The 18469-nt window shown below is 32.6% G+C and overlaps 2 protein-coding genes across 3 annotated transcripts in view; one reads left to right on the top strand and one right to left on the bottom strand.

Moving 5' to 3' along the window:
* Positions 1–5247: 5247 nt before the first annotated feature.
* LOC120625849 (broad-complex core protein isoforms 1/2/3/4/5-like) lies at positions 5248–8922 on the bottom strand. Of its 2 annotated transcripts, none has more exons than XM_039893088.1 (6): positions 8789–8922; positions 8511–8709; positions 8160–8336; positions 7716–8054; positions 7226–7376; positions 5248–7063 (listed from the first exon to the last, which is right to left on the bottom strand). In XM_039893088.1, the coding sequence occupies exons 2-6, from the start codon at positions 8688–8690 to the stop codon at positions 6492–6494; spliced, it is 1419 nt and encodes a 472-aa protein (XP_039749022.1). In that variant the 5' UTR covers positions 8691–8709; positions 8789–8922; the 3' UTR covers positions 5248–6491. The 2 variants fall into 2 exon arrangements, with proteins under 2 accessions (XP_039749022.1, XP_039749023.1); XM_039893089.1 differs by having other exon boundaries at positions 7716–8006.
* Positions 8923–10875: 1953 nt separating this feature from the next.
* Positions 10876–18469, top strand: part of LOC120625671 (nuclear migration protein nudC) — a 44389-nt gene continuing 36795 nt past the window's right edge. Inside the window, exons 1-4 of the mRNA XM_039892791.1 lie at positions 10876–11122; positions 12050–12127; positions 12586–12805; positions 13997–14163. Of these exons, the coding sequence (XP_039748725.1) occupies positions 11048–11122; positions 12050–12127; positions 12586–12805; positions 13997–14163 (540 nt within the window). The 5' untranslated portion in view covers positions 10876–11047. The remainder of the gene's footprint in view (positions 11123–12049; positions 12128–12585; positions 12806–13996; positions 14164–18469) is intronic.

Raw genomic sequence — 18469 nt, 5'->3', positions numbered from 1 at the left:
TGCAAAGTTTTATCGAATTGCGTGTAGGCGGCACTGACCCACATAGACGTTATAGATATGCGACGAACAACCCTTCGTCCTTCGACCAGACGTTCGTTATTGCAAACTTTTTCACTCACGTTGCAATAAAAGGATATATATAATAATTGTATAGGCTTGAAAGGGGTTCTAATTACCTAACTTATTAGCACGTTGAATTTACCAAAAGTTTTCCATAAAAGAAAGTAGACGAAACCTCTTTTCTTCGTCACCTCAAAGGAACATGAAACCTTTAAAAATCCTTTTTCTTTTCCACTCTTATTTGTTGTCACGTGTTCATGTTTTACGAAAAAAATAATGATGACTAAATTTGATTGATATACTTAGGAAGCATTAACGCTATAAGTATACATATGTGCGACTAAACTAATATAGGTATGTCCAGTCCACACACATCCCCACTTCCAGTCGTTGATCAATAAACATTTATATTGATTCTCTTGTGACCCTTTAGAGCAAAGTCAATCTATACGAACGAAAACACTCACTGGGTTGCATTGCAGATAATAAAGAATTTAAAATCAAAGCGAATTTCGAAATTTGAGTTCGCGCCAAACACCGTGCACCAGGTACCGACCAATGTGAAACAGGCATTCGTCGCGCGAACTTCAAAAATGGAATATAGATAATCTTTATAGATAAAAATTACAAAGCTCGATCATAGATATTAAGATAGAAACTAACAGACAGACACAGCATTTCTCTACTGTGACTACGACAAGATACGATTGGTACATTTATACCATGTTCGCCATATTTTACAATTAATAATGATGAAATAATTCTTATTTAGGAAACGCAAAATAAGGTTTTATTTTCCGAACATTATGTGTACCTTCTTATCTACTGAATGGGTTGTTAAGGCCTTTGTGAAATTTGTCACCACCCGTTACGACTTTTCATAATTAGGCTGACGATTAATAATGATAGTATAGACTTATTATAGTATGGAGAACTCGGATACTCGCGTATCCTAATGATATCGTGTCGAGTAGAGAAGCCAGCCGGGTTATCATGTAGATTGCGGTGAATCAATAGGCGCCTCGGCCACTGACGGCGGATGACGATCAATAGCGTCCCAACGGAGCTGTCTCCGCATTAAGGGGCTTCCTCGAACGCCTTCACATATATCCACAAGCTATATACTCCATACGTCACTACATGCCATAGAAATAGCGCTCCTTATGACGAAGTGCATGTTTGTGAAATGACCTTTAGTAACATAAACATCATCTTTGAAGACAAGAGGTATTCGAACATTATTTTTGTTGTATAGGTTCCATTATTAACGTGAGGAATACTGCAAAATGAGTATGTAATAATTTAAACTATTAATAATATGCTTTGTTGTTCTGCATAAAAGATTTGTTATTCTTGACCATTTTTCTGACTAAATAATCGTCCACTTTACAAGATTTAGTCAAACTTTTTGATACAAAAAAATTACAAAGTTACCTCTAAAATGCCTCTAACGAAAGTATGTGTTTCAAACATATTTAGTAATTTTTCGGATTAAAATGTTGCTATCCATAAACATGAGTGATTCCTATGGTTATTTATAATTTAATCCAAGTGCAGAAAAAAAAGAAATTAAAACATAAAAATTAATTTATACTTACATGCCTCGACAACATATTATTTATGTAGCATTTTTTGCGAAAACGAGACTATATTATAGTATATAACCAATAATATAAACATAATTGGTTAAATACAAAGTCATTATATATCAAACTTAGTTATCCTCAATACAAAGTTCTATTCGTCAGAAAGACAACTACAGTACTAAATATTTGGTTGTAAAGAAAACTCCACTCTGACCGAAGTCGAACTCACTTCATAGGAAAATACCGACAATCGACATACGATCTTAAGACGTGAAAATATAATTTTAATCAATTTGCCTCATGATTTCTTTTAACAGAATAAATAATTTAAATAAGAATTAGCACTTTTGTTACAATTCTAATCAATCGAATCGAATAGCAGCTTTCAGTCAACAGTTGGTAATTCGGTTGTGTTTAAAAAGTAAAAATTATACTTAGTAATTTTTTCATACTATAGCAATTTATGCATGCACTTACTATTTTAATTCAGTCATATTGATATTATAATTGAGTTGAATCTGAGGGAGTTCCTTAAAGGTCACGACCTTTAAAAGCTTCACCTAAACTCCCGCGGGTTTGATTCCCAGACTACTGAAGACGTAGGTACATATAATGGGTATAGATAGGGCACAGTCGTGGGCTACCCTAAACTGCGTCTATGTATTATTCCATGTTTCTTATCTGTCTTTTAATATAAACAATATTTTCGGATACTTTCTAGCGTTACGCTTGTTTTAAAAATAGAATAAAAAATAGTTTTTTTTACACAACCCACAAGCAATGGAAGATGTTATATATTCTCACTAATAGGAAGTTAAAATGTACCGCAAGAAATTAGAACGCACACAAAGTCGCGGGCTACCACAAGTAACGATTAATATATATCATAGCTAAGCACTGGCTTGCACACCCTTCCTTTTAGTGAACATATCCCTACCTAATGTACCTGGGTATAGATCGCGCCACATGAAATGCGCTAACGGTCGAATTGCGCATTGAACTTTATATTTACAAGCGAATAAAGTTCGCATTATCAAGTTATAATCAACACGATTATATTATTAAGATACAGAGCACTAAACTAATATAATAAAGCTGAAGAGTTAGTTACGCCTTGTGAGACGGCAGATCAGAATGCAGTTATCACTCCTGCAGGGCTAGCACGTGCGGGACATAAAAAATATATCCCCGATCATATCCCCCGACAAGGGATATAATTAACGTGACCACAGTTTACCTCCGTTTCTTAATACACGCATACTATTTGGATAGTATTTCCACTTGTGCGCCATTGCTCTGAGAGTTCATAAAGCTGTGGGAGAGGGTAAATTTGTATTCTTTCCCTGGGGAGATAACTGTCTCCTGCCAATGCTAGCCGTGCTGCTCCCGCAAGTGTCATACGATGCGACTAAGGGAATATAACGGAGAACGGACAGCAGCGACCTCTGTCCTCTGTTAGCGTCGTCCCACTAGCATCTACTGTGATACCCAATACGTCTGCAAAGCGTGGTGATTATAGGCAAACTCTCCCGTTAGGAGAGACCTATAGGCCAGCAGTGGACTGTTATAGGCTATTGATGTATGATGATGAAGTGTTTGTTTCTTTTACCACGCTAATCTCAGGAAGTAATTCGAATTGGAAAAATCTTTTTGCGATGGGTAGTCCATCAAGAGTTTATCGAGAAAGGCTATATATTTATATAGGTTAAAAAGAACATAACGCTATAACATAATGGGACCAGCAATGAAAAATGTTGCAAAAACTTAAAAATTATTTATTTTGATTTTTCGATGTAAATGGTTAAATTTCATCGAAATAATATTGGTGGAAATTGTTTCTGCGACAGCGTAGTTACGGCTTTTAACATCGTGAAGCAAAGCTGTAATGATGTAAAGAACAATATTATAATTTGATACAAAAATAACTTCATAATTTAGTAATTTATTTAAATGCGTATACATAGCTACTTGAGTACCTAAATAAATTTAAAAAAAAAATTGTTTTTAAAATGAATATCATTAATCAATACCTTGTCACATAAACTCTGTGTGGTTTGAGATGAGGTGAAACACCTAGTTGTCGTTAATTGTTTTACTCTTCATTTGATCAATAAAAAAAAACCTACTATGCCAATGGCATTACAGCTTTAATGATAACAAGAACCTATTGTTCCGCAACTTTATCCTGGGATGAGAAAATGTGTAGGTATTACGTTTTTTGATTTCATTAAAACAATAAATTTCACTCACATTGACACGTACAGGCACACGCAGCTCACATTATATTAATATATATGAAAATTTGGTTATTTTTGGGAAAACTATAAATGCTATAAGGTACCTAAAATTTTTAAAGGTGATGCCCACCGATCGAAATAATAGTCCGCGCTCTTTTTACATGACGCAACTGACACATACTGTACACAGTATACAGTGTACAGTATGTTTAGGTAAGAGTCATAGGACACAGCGCACAATTTTTAGGGTTCCTTACCCAAAGAGGAATTTGTAAATCTGACACAACCAAAAGAGCAGTGGCGAGCAGTGAGTATCAGGAGTGTGAAGCGGAGGTGTTGTAAAAGTATAGTAAATATTTTAAAATAGTGTAAAATATTATATTACATAGTATTCAGTTTCCATGATAATTACAAATATGTAATGTCTCCTGTTCTCGCCGACTTAATCGTATACATTTGTTTGTTTCTTTATAGTGACGCATTTTCTTTTCTTCGAGTTTCATATCACGATTATAAAGAATTTCACTTTAAAAAAACAGACGCAAATAACCGTCCCTTGAACCTATTACGGCTCACCTTACTGATATAACTTTTCATAAGATGAATAAGAATAATCAAAAGACGAATTGCACCTAAATATATTTGATTGCCCTGGGTAAGCTACGTTGTCTGTGGCGTAAGCAATTGCTATATTTCACTATAGTACGTGCTATACTTTATACGATTCAAGCACTACCTAATTAATTTTATAGAACTAATTTATTAATATAAGATTAATTTCATTTATATAAGATTATAACTGCCTCTTATCAAGGAGCTGAATGGTGCTACATGAGGTTGGAAGAACTAGTAATAATATATATGTAGTTTTTCACAATTAGAAAAATATTTAATAATTCGGAACGTCAAACATCTTGACGGCACGTCTTTGTTATTGGTATGGAGGGTAGAGGTAGTTATTGGGTAGTAACTAGCCACCGACCAATTATGATACCACCACAACCACAGAAAATTCATAAATATTTCATTCTCTTGCATATTTTTAATAAACAATGCCTATACTTTTTAACGTCATGGAATTTGAAAAGCTTTTGAGCAGTTTTTATGAATATTCCTACAAGTTTTTGATAACGTTATCTAGCAAAAATTTTTGATAATAAAATTAAAATCTAATATTCTGTAACTTTTCGATTTGCTAACAGGTGGCGCCCTTCATACAATCGCCGTTGGCTTTTTCTCAGGTTACATTTATTTAGATAGCTGGATGGCAACCACATATTACGATGGCAGTTGAAAATACTGAATAAAACGTATATTATAGGAAGCATCTTTTATTTGTAACATAATTTAAATAAAATATAAATTTTGTAAAATTTTCGCATAAAATACTCAACAATATTAAACATTATATATTTAACTACAATAAAAAGTGAACTTATGAATATATACTTTCTTAATTCCTACAATCCACGTTTCTTAACAATCCACGATTCTTAGTAACTAAACTTTCTTGAATAATTTATACTTTTCACTAATGGCATTTACACATAAAATAACACATTAAATGTATTTTCATCCATAAAAATTCATAACCCAATAGTTATTTATAACAATCTTCAATATACATACTTAACAATCAAGAACGAAACAAAAATAATATTACATAACTGAAGAAAATATTTCTTAGTGGAATATTAAAATAGCATGGTAACTATAAATAGGTATATAAAATCTGTATAATGTAACTACTTAAAATAATTATCAGGTATATCATTTTGGCACATCTCACCAAAATTATATCACCAAAGTGACATGAACTAATTTTCAATGTAGAATCATCAATATTTTATTGTCGATTGCAAATACTGTTTGCGGATTAAGAAAACTCAAGTGTCAAAAAGAATGTCACTCTTGGATTTTTTATGCTTGCCAAATAAAAAATCTGTGTGTAATACTGATAATTTCTTGTACTCTCAATCTCAAAGACAAAGAAAATCATGGGTATAAAAATATTAGTTTCGAGTTTAAGTATGTCTAATAGTTAACAAAATTTTATCCTAAATAACATATTGTTAATAAATAATGACATCACTACATTCACTTCAAGTAACAAAGCAATACTTAATAACAATATTGTTCGGATCGGATATAACTAATGATTTGTCACTTTACTAAGTTATGATATGAGAGACTGATGACCTTTTATAACTACATTAAGTATATATAAAAATAGTTTTTATTGCTACTAATATAGTAGTAAAAATTCTTGACATTAAATAATTATATGTTCAATAATTTGTAGCACCAAAAGTGCATTTATCTTCAAACAGCTCCTTAATTTTTGCACCGTCATTACTAATTCATAATATCTATTTTGGGAGAGATCTTGTTGTCCTTGAAACTTGTAAGCACAACTTTCATTATAATAGTTGTAACTATTAACAAAATTTCCTCATCATAATATCATAATGCTCATTCATGTAAATATATTTTATAACAATAATTTATTTTTTCTAATAGTTCGGTAGTCATAAATTTCGTATAAAAATAGTTTAAGGCACAAATTTTCTTGTGTGTAAATCTAAGGCACATTTTGTTTATTGAGATATTAATTTCGCTGGCCATGACTGGCCCACATGTGTTCTTTGAATGTTTCTCTCATTGTAAACGATCTTGGGCAAAGATAACAACATAACCGGTTTGTCAGATCTGAGTGCATTAATCTTACATGATATTTGAGAGCTGATTGGTTGGAATATTTCATTCCACAATGTGGACAGTCACCACAAATTGCAGCATGATTTGATTGCTGGTGAGTCATACTTTGAGATGTAGAGGCACCACTTGACAATACAGGTACAGTGGACATTCCTGCCAATAATAATAAAGCTTGTGACTGCTCTTGAGTGTACAACTCTGAATCTGTTCCATCCTGATGTTCCGACAAAAGCACTTCTGGTTCATAGTCCATATCTGATTTTGGTGATGGCTTTTCTGCCTTCACTAATGATTCTTCATTTGTTAGAGACTTTATTGGACTTTTGGAGCTGGGATTAGGAGAATTCATAGTATCCATGCTTGATTCTTTTAATCGACTAATAGTATGCATATCAGTTAAGTTTGACATTTTTTTTGAAACTGGATTGTTGGCACAGGCATCACTTTTTGAAGGGTTGATTCCTGGAATGTGAAAACAATGTAAAAACTTAAGTGTTCAGAATCAAAAATGAGTTATTTTTAATATGTAAGTAAAGAGCTAACCTCACAGATAACAGATTTCTGATAAAAATCCAAGTGAGTCCAGCCATTACATACATATTAAAATGGAAAGTAATAACTTACCTGATATTAGGGATCTGGCAAGCATACTGTTCTCATAATCGGGAAGACTATCATCGTTGTCAATATTAATAGATTGAATTTGAGCTGGAGAGCTGTTCTCATCAATGTATTCTGTTTTAACAGTAACTGGAATGTCATCTTGTGCATTATTCTAAAACGAGGAAAATTATTGGTTAGTATAACCAGTTATCAAAATGCAATAAGATTTTTTCTCACATCTTTCACAAAATTTATATTACGTATACTTTATTTATACATTATTTGAAGCAGCTCCAAGAATTTTAATTTATGCTGCGTTTACAGAAAATCTGTGGAAAGGGAATGTGTATAAAATTCACCAGAGGGATTTCTGAATTTTATTCTAAAGCTCAGCTCAGAAAACAAAGTTAGGTTATTAGGGGTTCATACACCTCCTTAGTCCCTTTCTACTTATAATACTTATCTCCAGGAAAGGCAGCCTCATACAGAGACGACTCATTTTAATACCAACCTGGGTTGCTGGGTTCTTTCCATTAGCTGTAACTGGTTGTTCGGTTTTATTTTCAATTCTCTTTTCAATATGGTTCTCTGGTACAAACAATATATTGTCCAGTTTAACAGTTGAAGCACCATTGTTTCTATTATACATCTCACTAGTTTCTAATACTTTACTCTTCTTGGTACTGTCATTGACTGGTAAATCATTGGGCTTGTCCGAAGTGCTACTCCGTCGTTTCTTAAGTGCAGGAATTTTGGCCTCTTTGTGTGGAACTCCAAAATTTGGTTTTGATGATATGGTTAGCTGAGTAAAAAGTTTGTTAGTAGCACCACTTGAGAAAAAGCTTTCATTCTAAAAGATAAAGGTAATACAAATAAAATGACTTAAAATGAAAATTAAATTATTTTAATAATTCTAGGAAAGTATTTTGTTAAGCAAATGACTCTTTCTGCTTACCTGTTGTGTTACCCCAGTCAGGCCCTTTACTTGAAGCAAAGCTGCTGTATGCAAAAATGATGACAGTTTACTTTCTTCGATAAATACTTCTCCTTGATACATGTAGGACAAAAGGCTGAGTATATCATCAGCAGAGACATCCTTCAGAATTATAACAGGATGTTGACATGGATTTTCCTAAACAAAAAAACATGAGTTAGAATAAGTCCCCCATCAGGTTTCGTCACATTCCAAGGACATTTGAAATATTTGGTCTAAAAAAGTACTTGTCAAGTGCAATGGTTTGGTAATATTTTCCAGATATTATTAGTGTTAGTAAACGTGAAGGTTATAATGTCCCAAGTCATTCACCTTGAACACATTCCTAAAGTACGGGCTGCATGCTGAGAGTATAACTTTGTGAGCCTTGATGTTTCTGCCTTCACAAGTTAATGTTACGTCGACCAGATCTTCTGAACACTTTAAGGAATCTAAGGCACTAACTATATTCGTCTGGAAATTATTCCAACGTAAACAAAACTGGTCTGCCATTATTATGTTTTCGTTAAATCTGAAAACAAAACCATATTAGCAAACGTTAGATTGTAAGCGGAAACCAATATCAGTAGAAAGGACCGATTTACACACACCAATTCTCACATAACTTTGTAAAACAGGATTTTTTTAAGTAATTTAATTTATTTCTAACAAAAATATGGGTATTAAGTTTAACGAGACAAATTTGTACGAACAAAAATAAAGTGCATGACCTCCAATGACACAGTCTTCTTTCACTTTTCGGCCATAGACAATCAAAATCGAATTTGTTTTGTGCAGTAAACGAATTAGATTCCTGGATATTGAAAAACTTCCCTTTAATGCTTATATATATCTATATATATATATAATGAAAATGGTCTTCGTTTGAGGCTCAATCACGCCTAAACCACTGATCGTATCGACATGAAACTACCACCATTCGATGCGAAATTTTTCCTAGATGGTTTATGGCTATCTATTTTTTAATTCCAAAATTCCTTCATTTTTTATTGCTGTTTTACTTTTATGAACATTTATCCCGCTAATAAAAACAAAAGATAAGCATTTTCTGTTGATTCTTTTGTTTTCATGGATTTCAACAGAGTGTATTAAACGGATTATGGTTTTTTACATTCAGCTAAGAATCTACTCACGGTAGTGGAGAACGGCTGGACCAATTGGGCTTTTTTTATCTTCAGAATTGTCAGGAGAAAGTTTTGTATGTAAGAAAAATTTATAAAAGCCCGATAAAAAGTTAAAAATTTCGATGATAATCGAAGAATTCCCATCTAAATAGTCACTCGCCACGAAATCTCGGGAACCATAAGACTTAGAAACGTGAAACTTGGTAGGAATATTACTTTTGCTATGTAGAGGTCAGCTATGAATAGATTTTAAGAAATTCATTCCCCAAAGGGGATTGCGGGGGCGTTAACAATGAACAATTCCCGTTTTTAAACTATAGCTCCTATAGACTTCAAATTTGGTAGGAATCTTCTGTAAGAGGTGAAGAAATAGGCTATGAACGAATTTTACAATAGCTCACCCCACAGGGGGTTGCGGGGGTGGGTATTAACAATTAATATTTTTAATTTTCTAGCTAAAGCTCCTACAAGCTCCAAATTTTGTAGGAATTTTCTATAAGTGATGTAAAAATGATTTATGAACAAATTTTACGATATCCCACCCCAAAGAAGATTGCGGGGGCGTTAACAATGAAAATTTTCAATTTCCAAGCGATAGCTCCTATAGACTCCAAATTTAGTGAGAGTGTTCTATATGTAATATAAAAATGATCTTCGAGCGGATTTAAGACAGATTTCAACTTCACATATGAGACTTGCAATGACTTTAACTTAAACTTTCAATGCTCATTTCAAATTTTTTTCTTCATGTCAATTATTATTAATTTTTGGAAGAAAGGCACGGAAATGTTATAATGATTGCACATTGAAAGTTACAATGAATATTAGTGAGAAAAATCACCTGGATGAAAGATACAGGCTAAATCGATGGAATTTGGAATTTGAGTAAGTCTAAACAATATCGATGCTTACAGTTCTATCCGCGGGGCCTATTTATGTTCATACAAAAATAAAAAAAAAAGGAGAATAATAAAAATATGAAAAAAATAAATAAAAATGAAACATAAAATGTAACATACAACATATAATGTGTCTTCCGTCTTCCCTGACACCTATAATCTGGGTACCTTCAAATCAAGAGTGAATAGGCATCTTCTAGGCAAGCGCGCTTCATCTTAGGCTGCATCATCATTTACCATCAGGTGTGATTGCAGTCAAGCACTTGTCTATATACTTTAAAAAAAAAAAAAATATTTCCTTTTTCAATTCGCCCAGCGAAGCGGGCTGGAAACGGCTAGTTTTACTCTAATTGCAGGTATGCTTATGTGCTAACGCTCTAACGCCGGCTTCTATTGTGTATATTTTGATGTGTTCTTTTATCAGTGGTCGAGTTAATTTCTGAAAATTGAAACCAATCACATCCCTAAATTTCTTGATGTCACTGTTCTACAAAAACTGCTATTTGCAATAATTCTTGTGTAATGGAAATTAATAATTCAAAATTTATTTTCAGCAGGGAAAGAGCAAAAGCTAGCAGCCTGCCCGTGCTAGCCCTGCAGGCTAGTTTAGGTTATATTACTAGTAGAAAAGTATTAATTTGCACTTGGTAACATTCTGTTAATGTCAACTTCAACTTTGCCGGTTCACGATAGAAGGAGATTTTTGCTTTGTTTTTGTCAGGAGTATCCTAGAAACGTGTGAGAAAATTAACTGAGAAAGTAGAAACATTCCCAGAAATTTTCATTTTGTCAGTTATTAAGTGCAGTGCATACCTAACTAAGAAAAATGAGTACTGATCCAGAGAAGTTCGATTCCATGCTGTTGGCCATGGCACAACAACATGAAGGTGGTGTTAAGGATGTGAGTATCGTTGTAACTTATTCAAGGCGTAATGGAACCTACTAGAAAATAGATACCTACTAGTTCCCGTATGTATTTATTTAATTGAAAATGTATGTATATGGGTCTCAATTAAAATATATTGTAATATGGGTTAAAAACATCGTGTTTAAAACAAAATCGAAGTTAGTTAGTAGTAGAGTCTATCCAGTTCCAGTGTTCTGGCATGCCTGTAACATATGCATATCTGGGAACCGACCTTGAATTTACTCATAATATTTGATATATCTATGTTAGTAGAACTATGGTCACTGCAATTTGCAACTGGCTTGCAAATAAAATCGGTATTCTTTCTTTGTGCATTTTGAATTTCTAATTTTGTAGCTATAGTTTAAACTGATAATTAGGTTTAGTTATATCTTTTGACAATGGCCCTGGCTCTGTGGTGAGGGCTGTAGTGTTGTTAGCGGGAGGTCCACAAATCTGCACTGGGCCAGCGTGGTGGACTACAACCTTAAACCCTTCTCATTGTGGCAGGAGACTTGTGCCATGTAGGCTGGTAATGGGTTGATATGATTATGATGATGATGATGTTGCATAGAAACCAAGGCGTACGGTTTATAACTGCAATACCCCATACAGGTTAGTCAGCTACTGTCTTAGGCTTACAGTCATTTAGGATCAGGTGAGATTGCAGACTCAGGCTAACATGTAGTAAATGAAAATAATGTTTAAATAAAGAGACAAGTAAGAATAATTAATATTTTACTTTTAAATCAGTAACCTAAAATAAATATAATATATTGCCTGAACAACTGATACTTCTACAAAAAAAAAATATCTATTTATTATATAAACCTGTTGTTGCTCATCAGGCATATCAACCTAATTCTATTCTTCAAATTTACTATAGAAAGGAGTTTAAAGTTTTTGAATATTACTTTTCAGTTGCTTGATACAATAGTCAGTTTTCTGGCAAGGAAAACTGACTTCTTCACTGGAGGGCAAGCTGGAGAGTGGGAAACGGTAGGTGAAATAGTTCATTGTTAAACAATATGGAAAACACCCCATTCTTACACAACATATTTTTACCCACAAGCATAATGTATGTTGAGGTCGAGAATGGGTGTTCCCCCGTTGAACATAATTCTTTCTTATTGATCATGAGGATATTTTCCTCATGAAAGAAATGAAAACACAATAAAAAAGATGTGAAGAAGTTTGATCTCTGGCACACCTTACTTTTGAGAGTGATGTGTGTTTTAAATATTGATTTAATGGTGAAGGTAAGCTCAAGGAAAGTGTGTGTGTGTGTGTGTAGCGTGTAGTACATAGATGTATTTGTAGATCAAGTTTAGTAAGAGGTTAAACTGGTATAAGAGTTCACTGCAGGTAAATGATTATTTAAAGCCAAATTATTGATTACAAATATTACTCACCTGTTGAAAAAATTTGTACAAATGTGATTGGTGTAATGCTTACAGATAGTCAAAAACACATTCTACACTCACGCAAAGAAAGCTGAAGAGGAAGCTAATAAGATAAAGAAAGAAAAACAAGAAGCGGACAAAAGACTAAAAGAAATACAACAGAAAAAGGAACAAGAACGTTTGGCTCGTGATTTTGAACCAGCTACTGTTAAAGAACTCACAGATCAAGAGGCTGCTGAGCTACAAGCAAATATTGAGGAAGTTAAAAAGAAAGGTAAAGAAATATATATTATAGTCGTAAAAATGTAATAGGCCCGTTTTGACCATTTTTGGAACCATAAGACTCTGTACTCGATACTCACGATAAATCAATTCAAGTTTGTATCAGTACTTGATTGATATTATTATGTATTGTAAAGTGTTCGTTCGTTCAAAGTATTCCTTTAACTTCACAACCAATACGCGTGACTGGCTGTTGATTATACGTCCACTTTTCAACATGTTGAAACAGAGTTAGTACTATATAACACACAAAAATCGAGTCAAATCACTATGTTTAAATTAATGTCCAAAATAGAAGAGCCATAGTTAACGTAATAGTAAACAATATATATCAAACTTAAACGAGCGCACAGTCAACTTTACAAGATGAGGAACGAAAAACTGCGCAGTGCGCGCGGGGACACTTCAGTCATGTGCCGCTTGGTCAGATACATCAACTCAGACTCATTATTTAGAACCCATTTTGAGAACCAAGCTCATTCTTTGCAGTAAAGATAACTACACAATATTTAATTTCGATATTCAGTTAAAAAAGGTTACAGCTCTAGTATAAAAAAAAAAAGACTGAGAACGTAACTGTTTTCGTAACGTTTCGAAACAATTATAAATTGCATGCTACTATGAAGTAAGCGCAAAAAGAATACTCATGATATATTCTTTCATATTATTTAACGTCCCAAAAAAATTTACGTATTTTTTAAAACACTGTATGTAATTGATTTTTATTTTATTGTTTCTTTCAGTTTCGTTCCAAGTTACATTCTATGGTCTTGCACAAATGTCAAAACGGGCCTATTACATTTTTCCGACTATAGTGATTATGTTTTTATGCACATAAGCAAGTGTGCCCAGATATGTATATTAGAAGGTGAAAGATAACTTTGCATTAAAAAAAATTATAGAAAGTTGTTACTCGTTTGTCAGAGTCCATGATGTAAAATGACCAATTTGTGACAGTCAGTAGAGTGTAATTTATAATTACTTCAAACATATATTAAATATACATAATACAATCTGGTCCAAAATTTGGTCGCTTATGGCTTGTCAGTCACTCAGCAGAGGATGGGGAGAGCTATCTGTAAGAGGAAGAACTAGAGTTACCGACATAGCTTATGAGCCAAGGCTGAAGTGGCAATGCGCTGGGTACAAATGTTTTCATACAATTTAATAATCAAACTTTTAGAAACTGGAACTGGAAGTGGTGATGCGGCAGCGGCTGCTGATGTGGAAATGGCAGATGCACCTGAAGAGGAGGATGATCCTAAAGAGAAAGGAAAGCTGAAACCCAACTCTGGTAATGGATGTGACCTCGAGAACTACAGATGGACCCAAACCTTGGAAGAAGTTGAGGTAAGTAACTTGATGATTTTCATAGTGGCAAAGATCATGGGCACCATAGTATGGAAGAACACAGGTGGGCAGACTACAGTGGAAAACTAGGTGAAGAAGCTAATTAATCTTGATAAATTAAGTATTACATTTAAATTATTGACATCCTGATACGATAGAGCCATAAAAAGCTTAGTCCCACCATAAGCAAATATTATTACCACGTTTCTACCTAGCTGATGTGCGAGAGAGAATGTGCGACATTGATATTCTAATGATGATGACTTTCAATGAGAATTATGACGACTTCCCTGGCGCCACTTGCGTCCCTAGGTTTTTGAATTTGAGTACGCCCAATTACCTTCAGGACTCTTTGACTCTTTGTGAACTCTAAATGTTACCGATCTTGTTGTGCCAAATTACAAACAATATCAACTAATCTTAGAAAAACACTTACGATTAAGGTCAACTTGCGAATTATTTAATTGGCGATTGATAATTGGTAGGATGAAGAAGTTTCTATGTGTTTCTTTTTTTAATTATAGTAAACATGCCAAAATTAAAAAAAGAAATAACATCGCCCGAAGTGTTTCTGTAAATTCTATTCTCTTTTTAGTCTCTTAATTTTTATAGCACCTGATTAGTTATTTTAAGTCATAACCTTTAAACATAACATTTAAACCATTGTTTTTATTAGCAGAAAAAATGCAGTACCAACAATACAATTTATTAGAATGGGAGCATCAACCAACCCAACGTTATATGTTCAGATCCACTAAATTGTTTTTTATGGTGGTTTATTTTAGTCTGAGAAATACACAAGTCCATCGTAGGTTTTGGTGAAGTAAAGAGCTCTTTTTTTTCATAAAATGTTCAATTGACTATTTGATACAATTTAATATAATTTATTTTAATTTATAAGAAAGTGAAATGCTTTTTTTAACTAAAAAAAAAACAATAATAAACTCGTTATAATTAGTTCCAACGCAAATCATAACACGGTTTTTTTTATATTCTCTCGCTGTATATAAATTACAAAATACTAAAAAAAATGTAGATTACCCCTTACTAAATTAAACAATAATAGATTGTATCTGCTAAATACATTAAAATTCCTCTGAGTGAAAGCAGTAAAATAAAAGGAAGACATATATGCCGATGACTGCGAGCGAGACAAAGCGAGAGTACTTCTAACAATAGAGCAAAAAAAATATAAAGTCACCATAATGTCATTCTATCGGCCAGTTAGTACCATAGAGCCTACCTGCCAGACTAACGTAGTGCTATAAATTTTACTCAATAAGTATACAAATACTTATTGTCCATACATTATTAAGAATTTTTTTAAATATTGTCTTTATTTCCTCATTGCCATTAATATGTGTGTGCTTTAGTTTTAAGTTTACGATTGTAGTTATCGCCATCACTACTCTATGTACACATTTTGTATATAATAACGCATCAAAAGTGCCATCTATGTGCCTATTTGAATAAAGAAATATTTGACTTTGACTTTGACTTTATGTGAATTGAATTTCAGAATAGTCGAGTAAAATTTTAGACATATTTACTGTAACGTAACCCCGGCTTTCGTGGTAGTAAAGCGACAGCCTGGTGCAGCAGTGTGCGCTATGGTTTTAAGTTGGGGGTCCCGGGTTCAATTCCTGGCAGCGTCAATTTGGGAATTGAAAATTTCTGAATTTACTCTGGTCTGTCTTACCTGTTCTGTTGGAAAGCTTTGGACGCGGCTCGTTACCACCCTTCCGACAAACGCGTCGCTAAAAGATTTCGTCCCGATACGATATCGCGTATAAACTTACCAGCTGCGGTGAGATTGCGGTCAAGGACTGACTTGAATTGGAATAAAAAAAAAAAGAAAAAAAGAATAATTTTTTCAATTTTGTTTCTTTTAAATTATTTAAATAGTGATGTCATCGAATGTTATTTTAACTACTTGCATTTATTGGATTAAATGTAGAAGGTAAATTCTGAATCCATATGCATGGTCTTGAAATTTATTTGACCAAAGTATTTTTAGTTCCTTATTCAAAGATGTCGTGTATTAAAAAATAAATAAAACACGTTTATATTTTCGTTTATTTATCACAGTTTTCCATAATAACTCCATATACTTTAGTAGGTACTTAAAATTACATCCTTTCCATATTAATGTGGATTTATTTGCAACATACATTTAAACACTAAAGAGAAAAATGTTAATGCTAAATAATATTACACAGCTACTGAATTTTCTAAATGTATTCATATACATGTATATGTCCTTATGTTTATTAATACATTTAGAAATGAGCAATTGAAATTAAATAACCGACCTAAACTGAACTACCGATTTAACCGCATAATATTTGATGGCATTTTAACGGTTGGCTAAAATGCGATCAAATTTTTAAAAATAAGTGCGCGTGTTCGTATACACTGCAGAACGGCAGAAGTGAAACTTCTAAAAAGTAGCCTACGAGAGATTGAGATAAATATAGTGTCAGGAGTATAGGCATAAATGTAGGGTTTGCAATTTTTTACCAAGCTTAAAAATATTAATTATATGAATGTAAAATATTATACAACATATTATATGTATTACATATTATTCAGTTTCCATGCTAACTAAAACAAACTGTGCAATTTATTCTATCTCATTCTCTCACCGACTAAATCCTTATACATTTATGTGTTTGTTTCTTTATCGTGACGTATTTTCGTGATTGAAAGTATACAAAAAGATGTTTCACTTTAAAAAAAGTATTATTTTTATTTAAAAAAATGAAAAGTAATGAACGACGATGTTAGTGTGCGAGAAAGAAAAACACAGATATGTGAATATATGAATCAAAAATCTCTCGTTTTCTGACTCCAGCAAATAACGTCAGTTTGCTTACATAGATCATCTATTTTCGTTTGTGGTATTTATTAGATATATCATTATTCTTTGAGCTAATGGCACTAAAATACAACATGTTTTTATAGCATAAATTATATACGCATGCAATTAAAAGTAATAAATACATAGTTATGTCAATTTCTTTTTAAAAATCTAGTGTTCTAACCAATGACTAAGGAAGTAGAGGAAAAAATGTGCCTATATGTAACCCAATGATGCAAATTGTTTATGTAAATCGTCATAAACAAAATAATACTTAAAATTCTGCTCAACAATGAAATACAACCAGGTGGACAGACGACATCAAACGAGACGCGAGGAGCCGCTGGATAAAAGCGGCCCAGAATCGTGAAAATGGGAACGCCCTGCAATAGACCTATGCCCAGCAGTGGACGTCAATCGGTTGATTTGATGATGATGATTCCCAAACATCTTTAAGTACTTTATTTGTATAATTAAAAAATATTAAACTGGTTTTACTATTCATATTATTCAGAAATAGGTACTCTACTTATATTTATTGCGACATATTAAAACAATCACAGATATTAATTCATTTAATAAGGCTGTTTATTTAATTGAGCACTAAAATAAATAAGGAATAATTAATAAGTTTAATACTTAATCTTAATTTAATTAATTTATCTACATTATCCTACAATTTGATATGAAAAACGTATATTGCACTAATTTAAATATTTCAGTTCAATCGATTAAAACAGATACGGTTGGCCGTCTTATGCTATGGCAAATTTTACAATAACATAAACGTATTTATAACATAAACACTGTAACTGATATCGTAGAAGCGGAGGAGTAGGCGGAAACTCAAAAATAATGTATCATATTTGATCTAGGTACTATTCATACGATGATAAATGGATTGAGAAATCCCGTACTTACGCAGTAGAAGATTAAGCTAGACTAGATTAATGATTTTACAATTTAATCCCCAGATAATCTTCTATTCTATGTTAGACAGAAAATATTTTAAAAGAATATTAGAAAGTCTATAATCTATTTTTTTTAAGCGGCCATTTAATATTAACAATGGTTTTTAAAACTAAGCTTTTGATAGTTCTCGCTTACCCGGACGCTCCCAAAATATAATCTTGTAGGTGTATCAGTTTAAATGTTAATACAATGCTTTTCTATACAAATTCCAACGAAAACAGAGGATTATAATCAAACTTTCACGTTATTTGTCTGAAAAAGAAAAGGAAAGGAGATTTATACATAATATTATATTCTTTTAATAAATATTATATTTTTTATTTTTTTTACGTCTTGAAAGTTTATTTATATTCAGTAGTAGTAGTAATAGTATCATTTTTTCATTGGCCTTTGTGTAGCTCAGAATTTCATATGAATTCCGTATATAATATATGTTTTAGTGCATATCAAAAAAACATTTAGAACGTTATCTGA

The sequence above is a fragment of the Pararge aegeria genome, chromosome 8, assembly GCF_905163445.1.
Source record: "Pararge aegeria chromosome 8, ilParAegt1.1, whole genome shotgun sequence".
Taxonomy (NCBI): Eukaryota; Metazoa; Arthropoda; class Insecta; order Lepidoptera; family Nymphalidae; genus Pararge; species Pararge aegeria.
Note: the sequence above shows the minus strand (reverse complement) of the source record. Positions and strands in the feature narration are given on the sequence as shown.